Raw genomic sequence first — 9,334 nt, forward strand, 5'->3', positions numbered from 1 at the left:
TGGCCAACTAATCTTTAACAAAGCAGGAAAGAACATGCAATGGAATAAAGACTTTCTCTTCAGCAAGTGGTGCTGGGAAAACTGGACAGCGACATGCAGAAGAATGAACCTGGACCATTTTCTTACACCATACACAAAAATAAACTCAAATGGATGAAAGACTTCAATGTAAGACAGGAAGCCATCAAAATCCTCGAGAAGAAAGCAGGCAAAAACCTCTTTGATCTTGGCTGCAGTAACTTCTTACTCAACAAGTCTCCGGAGGCAAGGGAAACAAAAGCAAAAATGAACTACTGGGACCTTGTCAAAATAAAAAGCTTCTGCACAGCGAAAGAAACAATCAACAAAACTAAAAGGCAACGGACAGAATGGGAGACGATATTTGCAAACGACATATCAGATAAAGGGTTAGTATCCAAAATCTACAAAGAACTTATCAAACTCAACACCGAAAAAAACAAATAATCCAGTGAAGAAATGGGCAGAGACATGAATAGACACTTCTCCAAAGAAGACATCCAGATGGCCAACGGACACATGAAAAAATGCTCAGCATCACTCATCATCAGGGAAATATGAATGAAAACCACCATGAGATACCACCTTACACCGGTCAGAATGGCTAATATTAACAACTCAGGCAACATCAGATGTTGGCAAGGATGCAGAGAAAGAGGATCTCTTTTGCATTGTTGGTGGGAATGCAAGCTGGTGCAGCCACTCTGGAAAACAGCATGGAGGTTCCTCAAAAAACTAAAAATAGAACTACCCTATGACCCACCAATTGCACTACTAGGTATTTATCCAAGGGATACAGGTGTGCTGTTTTGAAGGGACACATACACCCAATGTTTACAGCAGCACTATCAACAATAGCCAAAGTATGGAAAGAGCCCAAATGTCCATGATGTGAATGGATAAAGAAGAAGTGGTATATCTATACAATGGAGTATTACTCGGCAATCAAAAAGAATGAAATCTTGCCATTTGCAACTACGTGGATAAAACTGGAGGGTATTACACTAAGCGAAATTAGTCAGAGAAAGACAAATATCAAATGACGTCACTCATATGAGGACTTCAATAGACAAAACAGATGAACATAAAGGAAGGGAAACAAAATAATATAAAAACAGGGAGGGGGACAAAGCATAAGAGACTCATAAATATGGAGAACAGACAGAGGGTTACTGGAGGGAGTGTTGAGGAGGGTGGGCTAAATGGGTAAGGGGCATTAAGGAATCTACTCGTGAAATCATTGTTGCAATATACGCTAACTAATTTGGATGTAAGTAAAAAAAAATAAAATTCAAATAAACTATAAGAAAAAAATCCTCATAATAAAAGTTATGGAAAAGAGCATAATAAAAAAAAATCTAAACTTGATACAGTGGTAGAGAATTACTATTATTATTATTACTTGTTAATTAATTAATTTTTGAGAGAGAGAGCAGGGGAAGGGCAGGAGGAGAGGGAGAGAGAATCCCAAGCAGGTTCCATTCTCAGCTCATAGCCTGACATGGGACTCAATCGCATGACCCTGAGTTCATGACCCGAACCCAATTCAAGACGCAGACGTTTAACAGACTGAGTCACCCAGGTACTCTGGAGATATAGAATGTTGGACAATTACTTTCAATTCATAAAAGAGATTCTCTCATGCAAGGAGAATATAAAGTCACCAATAAATATAAGATGAAATTAATGGTCTATTATGACAACTGACCAAGACATTAGTTGTCTATTATTATGACAATTCACCGAGACATGATAAAACATTCACTGACCACTAACAAAAGAAAGAGAGAAACATGATGAGTCCCAAATTATGTATGGGTCATATTTATACAAAGAAGTACATACATAATTTTACTGGTAAAAGGCATGGCTGATTCATACTTGACTTCAACTCACATGGTCTTAAAATGTACTTGATGAACACTGACATCCTGTAACAAGATATACAAGTAAATGAAACTACAACGAACTCATGTGTGGAATGTTGCATACAAAAGAAAGCACATTATTATAGAATGCAAAGCCAGAATCAGACAAAATTTAACTCCAACCAGTCTACATGAAAGAAATAGATTAATCCTTTCAAAGGAAATGTACTATGTAACTATAATTTTAAACTGCGACTACGGACCCATGAAAAAGAAGCTTTTGAATTGTTGTCATGTCTTCATTGGCAGTTCACAGGAAAGATATTCATTAAAATCAACTACTGAAAATTTTTACAAATAAGCACGTAAAAGACATTACAAAAGGTATTATTTTCTTAAGATATTCCTCTTCTTACACAGAGTGTAAGGGTATAATCCATTCTTTAGAACCAAGCTGACTAAAAAAAACCTTTCCTTTTACATCAACAAACACTGCCAAAGTTGGAATATATAGTGACAATCACTTCATAATCAAATAAATATTTGGGATGACATTCAGATACATGCTGAGGAAAGTGGGAGAATTATCTCGTGATTAATTTTTCCTGAGGTAAGATTACATTTATGAACAATCCTGTTTTATTTCTTTAATATGGACTTAAGTATTTATTTACATCAATTCCTTTTGTTTTTAAAGTTTATTTATTACTGAGAGAGATCACACAAACAGTGGAGGGGCAAAGGGAGAGGGGACAGATGATCTAGAGCAGGCTCCACATGGACAGCAGACAGCCCCATGCTAGCTTCCAATTCCCCAACTGTGAGATCATGAACTGAGCCCAAGTCCAATGTTCAATTGACTGAGCCACTCAGGCACCCTCTATTTCCTATAAGGCACATACCCAGGTCATAGAGAACTTCTGATTTAAAAAATCAGAGATGCGTCTCATATACAAGTTTTTAGAAAGTGAAGACACATGTGAAAAAGTCACAGGAACTTTCAACTATACAAAATTATAAAATAATGCAATTATTAGGAAATAAAGGTAATGATGGAAACTTTATTACAGGTTGTGGGTTCTAACTTGTAAATGTTCTAGCTCCTTTATGGCATTAATATATAGGTAATTATGAAACACATAGATACATTAAATTATTTCACCATTGAGCAGTGGAACACAGAGTGGATTTTTCAAATTTTAATTACTACAAAGACACATAAACTTTTGATGTGAAATAAAGGATTAGATTTTCTCATTTGAGGGAGGTGTTCTGTGATCTTATGAAATTACTGAGCCTCAATTTTGCACACTTAAGACTAAATCCTCTGTAACTTTCGAAATCCTAAACCAGAAAACATGAGATCTCTGTCTCCAGTGTTCTCAAGACGTCTGCCTCAAACCCAATGTGCCCACCACTACCCTCACACACTTATCGCAAGCAGCAAAACAGAATTTAGAAATGACTTAGCATAGAGTTCCTCAGAAATACAGAGAGATCTTCTAGGGCTCTCACAGCAATGGAGAAGCTCTCAGATTATGGAGGTCCTCACCATGGATATGATGGACCTTCCCTGGAGCTGAAGGAGACTCTTCGGAGAATCAAAGACATGATGTGTCAGAGAGCAGATGTCCCTCTGTGAGAGGGAAAGACATAAAACTCGGCTTTGCAAATGAATTTCCATTCAAGGAGAGCTACCTGAACAACATTGTAAGATCCATCTTCCTCCTTCACATTTGGACCTCACCTGTGTTGTGTGCATCACTCCCACCTACCTGGGTGTGAGGCTACTGTCTCTTTTCTCTTCACACCCCACAGCTCCTTCTTTTGCTCCAGAACGATGACCAGGTCTGGTTTTGACACAAGACCTGTTTATCAGAACGAAGGAATATAATTATTGCTGGAGTTTCTACCTTTTGACCTGGTAATGTACTCAGCAGACAACAAGGGACATGGGAGAATTCTAAAAGATGATTTCCCAAACACTGTTGCACAAGAAAAAGTCCCTTTACAACATGCAGGAGGACTTTCAAACATTCACATCATGACCTGCCTTCCCAGTGCTACCAATACAATAAGGAGTAAAAGTTGGAGTTTAAGATGTGGGCCATACCGTCTTATGCCACTCAATGTTTAGAATTGCCATTTATCTACAAAAATGATGATGGTACCTTTAAAAGATAGGAGGCTAAAGCTGAAAGGGAAATATCATGAAGATATTTCTCTAGGTCTACAAATCCCCATTTCTATCCCTTGCTGCAGGGATCTGAATCCCAGTCATATAAAGGGGGAGCTTCCAAGAGAGACTCTTCAAGGGAAGGAACAAAACCCGAGTGGGGTTTGGGAAATCTAGAAGCAGATATCCTCACCCAAGAAGAGGAGGTGTCCATAGGTCTCTAACATCACATCCCTGAAGAGTTCCCTCTGACTGTGATTCAGGCATCCCCACTCCTCCTGAGAGAATTCGATGGCCACGTCCCTGAAGGTCAGCAGTGTCTGCAATAAAAACCACAGTTACGAAGTGGCCATTGGCAGAGTTCATAATGGTACCTAAGATGCAAGAGGGAGTTAATGTCACCAGCTAGACTCCAAGAGTTCTTCTTCACTGCTTACCTACTTGTACCCACGGACCATACTCCACCATTTTACTTCACCTCTTTTTTCTACCTTATCTTTTACTTCTGGCAAAACACCCTATGGGCAGAGTCTCCTGTCATGGAAACAGAAAACATACAACAAAATGTAACGACTGCCCTAAGGAAGAGCTTGGGCATGGCAACTTTGCGCTTAACCCGACTCATACCTATGCAGATGGACGACTGGGTTAACTCATGGAGTGAGGACAGTTACCTTGACCCCCGTGTAATACCAAAATCTCCACCTAAGGGGGAGCACAAACCTCATTTGCATAACACACAGCGTATGTACAGAAGTGTTCTCTTAAGGCACGTGTGCCGCCCTATGCCCAGTTCAGAGAAAATGACATGGCTCCACTTCCTAATTGTCCACCAAAATCTTAAATAAAAGGAAGTAATCACGCCCCTCCCTCTTGCTCTGTGCAACTCTCCTTTGGAAGTTATTCCCTCTGATCTGCTTATTGGCTGCAAATCAAGGTTCCTGTGTGTGACGACCTCACGTGCTGCACTTTCTATCTACGACTCTATTACATTTGAGGATTTTAACACACAAACATGTCAAGTATGTGAATCTTGTTTTCATCTTCTGAAAATATAAAGCATCACCACCTGGTGATGAGACTCTTTTGGTGGCAGAACATCAAGGGGACAGATGACTTTCTACTCATAGAAACTCCCACATGTCATCAACTCTAAAGACAGCTGCCTTGCCTTTCCAACTCCTACTAAATTCTCAACTGGCCAACCTCCACTCATCGGTAGGAACTGATTCAGCAGGAAGAAGCTACTGAAGAGGAGACCTTCCATCTTTAACAACCTTAAAGATGTAAGGCTGTAATTCGTTCACGTGGGGAAATGTAGCTTCAATTAAATTTACTTACACCTTGCAGCCAATGATAGGCACCTGAGACATGCAGGATATGCCCTTCCTCAAGGAAATCATAGCTGCTTTCATGCCTCAATGTTTAATTTTTATTAAATACTTGAGACAGGCAGAGTATGACATTCCTTTATCAATGGGCTTCAAGGTGTAAGGAAATTTAATTGAAGCTACATTTGTTTTGACTTGGTTCTCCTCACCAGAAACTACAAGCAAAGAGAAACCCAGAAGAAAGAAGTTTCCAGCTGAAATGTGATACTTCTGCACATCACTCAGTAAATCTAAGATCCTTAGCAAAGATGGGGGGGAAAGATCAACGTTATAGGGGAGAAATCTGGCAGAGTGAACCAGGCCAGTTAAAGAAGTGAACACGAAGTGTAAGGAAACAAATTGGTATCAGTGCCTAAGACATACCAAAGGACACATGATCCCTGGTGTGTTCTGTTGGCCCCCAAACAGTAAATCTGAATGTCAGTCTAATTATGAGAGAATACAGTGGATTTATGCAAACTTCAATCACATATACTTTCAGTAGAGGCTGCTTTGAGGCAAACAGGCTTGAGCACCAGATTGTAGAGGAGTCCACAGGGCCCACCTGGCTGAAGAGAGGCAGGCCCAACAGGTGACCTGCCTTAAAATATCTATAGGCCCTAACGAACTAACAAATGGGTACTTACAAACCATTTGTAACCCATTACAACCCAGGCAGAATTACCACATGAGGGCAAATTCTGTAAGTTAGCATACATACGCATCTTTCCCCTGCAAAATTAGCCCCAAGTCACTGCCTCAAGGCAGGAGCCTCCCCTCTGCTGCCCTGCCCACCACTCCCTTGAGGTGTATTCACAAATCTATCACCCTATTCTGCCATAGGTGAATTCTTTTCACTGCTCATGCCCTCGGCTTCCACAGGATCATTGACACGCATTTGGGAGCCCCCATCTGAATGAGAGAAACACCACATTTAGATGGCTGTTTCCCTGTCCTGTAATGTCTAGTATATTTAAACGGAGTATCTTTTTCACATTTTACAAACCAAGACAACCCCCCCCCCCCCGCTTTTTTAACTTTCCAAGTTGTTCTGGACCTTATATCAAGGCTGTGTATATTTGTATCAATTTTTTACTGCGAAAAAGTGGCTTTATTATGGCACAAGGAGAGGACCTGTGGGCACCACGTGCCACAGTGGGGTTGTGAAGAGTGACTGGTTATATACTATACAGCTGTGGGAGGGAAAAACAAAAGGGTGGTCTCCAGAAGGACTCTCATATGCTCAAGAGGACTCCTAAGATACTGGGGCCTTGTATTTTTCATTTTCTTCATCCTGCTCTACAGAGACGTACTAAATGGGGAACTAAAGGGGAACAGTTTCCTCGACTGAAATCCCAGCACCAGACCCCATCAGCAACTGGAATCTTGGACTCAACAACTTCCCCTTTGGATCTGTCCTAAAGGGAATGTTTGCAATACTTGCAGGACTTTACTTCAAAGTGACAAGTCTTGATGTCCTAGTGAAAGCCTTGTTTGAGAATGTAGAGAAGATTCATGCTTATATGGGGGAAAAGTTCTAAAGACCTAACCTTGACTATCTTTCCTGAGAAGGTTTTAAAGCTTTGGTGAAAACCTACGGCAGAAACACCAAACACAGAGCAATCAACATTTGTGATTTCTAAATGCATGGAATTTTAGGGGGAAAAGGTGACACAGCCTCTGACCTGGGACACCAAGCTTACCTGAGAGCTGGCCATTTCTTCTTTCCCCTTGTCCTCTAGATTTCTTTCTCAGAAGGTATTTGTGGACAAATCTCAGCTACATCAAGAGAAAATGCCTTTAAAGGCACCAATAGAACGTCTTCAACAGAAAAGTGCTCACTGGCAGGCGGGACCTTGAAATGCACAAGGAGCAAAACTTCCGAGCTTTTTGTGTCAGGAGCTTTTCAGAAACGGAGACTACGTACTTGGAGCCCAATCTCTTGAGTTTTCCTTGTATACTTTCAGTGGCTTCCACTCCCGCAGACACCCACAAATTCTGCTACAGCATAGGAACAGTGTGCTGCGCAGACCTAATCCTCTGACACTCACGTAGACGAGACCCCATTACCTCTCCTTGAGCAAAAGCCTGCACTCAAATCTCATAAATTAATGGGAAGCCTTGCCGACATACTCTGGCCTCAGGGAGAATCACCTGGAGCCCTTAATTAAGTCAACACTGTTGTTTCCCACCACAACAATCGACAGAATCTGAGGAGGGGGCCAACAGCAAGGGTCAGTTTTGAAACTCCACACGCGATCCCATTGGGAACCATTGGGAGCAGTAAGGAAGGCTTTGGTTATTGTCCAGGTTTAAACCCATTTCTTCCCCAGTGATCAGAGTTTCTGGACATTGGAAAAAAGAGAGTTACAAAATTAAGAGCCAAACACACCTTCAGCTTTTTAGCCAGCCTTTTCCATGTCTTCCTAATTCCCAAAGACAGGGCTCCAAGGAACCACAGGTGTCTTCCTAGACCTCCCTGTCAGTTGGCTTGGAGAAACTACTCTGTGCCCTGGGAATAAACCTGTCTTTGTCCTTACTGACACCTGAGCTACACTCTTAATGCTCCAACCCAATGCTATCAACAGCTCCTGCCTCAGAGAACTAAAACAATTCAAAGAATACAGGTCTTCAATAAATACCAATGGGTCCCTGTCTATGAACTTATTCCTTTGTGTCTAAGCCTTTGGAGCATTACACATCCATTTCTCCTTATTCACTTGCTGCAGTTCCTTTACTGGACTGAGATTTCTTTGGAAAATGTCATGCCAAAATTTCTTTTTCCCAAAAAGGGGGAAAATCTAGGATTTGACAGTAGTAACCACATTTGGAAACAAGGGGAGATAAATGACATTTCAACGTGTTTTCTATGCTCTGTCTCTGATGGCACTTGAGGTGAGGTTAGTGGAACTGATCATTTAGTCCTATTGGATGAGCTACCAACCTTCTTGTGAGGAAAATGTTCAATGGATATTGGCACAGTCCACAGGGCATCACTCATTGAGTTTCAAATAGATCCCTCAAAATCTATGCCTGGAATTATTACCCTATAAATAAAGAAACAGAACGAGGCATCAAGCACATTATAGTGGATTACAAGGCTTAGGCCCTAGATCAATGGTCATGCTCAAGCCATATTGGGCCACTGCTGCTATGAAGGCCAGGACCTGGGACCATGGTAGCCTTGGGTGAGGGGGCAGAGAGCAGGGGGTGGAGGAGCTCCTTTGGGGAAGAGGAGGGGTCCTGGGGGAAAGGGGGTTCCTGGGAAGGAGAGTCCTGGCAAGGGAAGGGTATATCAGGAGGGGAGTTGTTCCAGTCCTGTGTCACCCCTATTGTACCTGTGAGAAAACCCGAAGGCTGAGGATGGAAGTTTGATTAGGACCCCTGAGCAATAAATAACATTCGTATCTGTCTGTGTCCTGTTTTTCCCAACATTCATGCCCTAATGACATCGATTCCTACTGAAAACCAATTTTTCCCTGAAACTGGCCCATGTAGTCCTTTTCAAAATAGTCCATTTGACAGGGATATCCAGTATCTTTTTACCTTTACTTGGGAGGAAAGTCAATACACCTGGGCAGTAATGCCTCAGGGTCCCACAGAGGGTTCATCCTATGGATGACAATCTTCAGGCTATTGGATGATAGTAAGTTTTCTGCAGGCTCTCCTTTGTTATAGTATGTACATAATTTTGTTCTCTGCTCCCCTTCTCAAGATTCTTTGCATGACACCAGCATACACCTGTGAAAACTTGTGGTTTTTAAAGAGACATCAAGTGTCCAAAGAAAAATTGCAGTTTGCTCAAAACCAGCATGGGTATTTAAGGCACTTGCTGTCAGAACAAGGACTAGGTTTCAAGGCATCCTGAAAATCAAAAACCTACCACTAAGTACCAATTCTGA

At 41.4% G+C, this 9,334-nt stretch overlaps 1 protein-coding gene across 1 annotated transcript in view; it reads right to left on the reverse strand.

Annotated features, from left to right (window-relative positions):
* Positions 1-8,092, reverse strand: part of LOC106980926 (zinc finger protein 420-like) — a 30,737-nt gene extending 22,645 nt beyond the window's left edge. The window contains exons 1-3 of the mRNA XM_053213972.1: positions 7,136-8,092; positions 4,256-4,382; positions 3,662-3,754 (exon numbers count right to left, since the gene is read on the reverse strand). Of these exons, the coding sequence (XP_053069947.1) occupies positions 3,662-3,754; positions 4,256-4,382; positions 7,136-7,150 (235 nt within the window). The 5' untranslated portion in view covers positions 7,151-8,092. The remainder of the gene's footprint in view (positions 1-3,661; positions 3,755-4,255; positions 4,383-7,135) is intronic.
* Between the last annotated feature and the right edge of the window lie 1,242 nt (positions 8,093-9,334).

The sequence above is a fragment of the Acinonyx jubatus genome, unplaced genomic scaffold (assembly GCF_027475565.1).
Source record: "Acinonyx jubatus isolate Ajub_Pintada_27869175 unplaced genomic scaffold, VMU_Ajub_asm_v1.0 scaffold_55, whole genome shotgun sequence".
NCBI lineage: Eukaryota > Metazoa > Chordata > Mammalia > Carnivora > Felidae > Acinonyx > Acinonyx jubatus.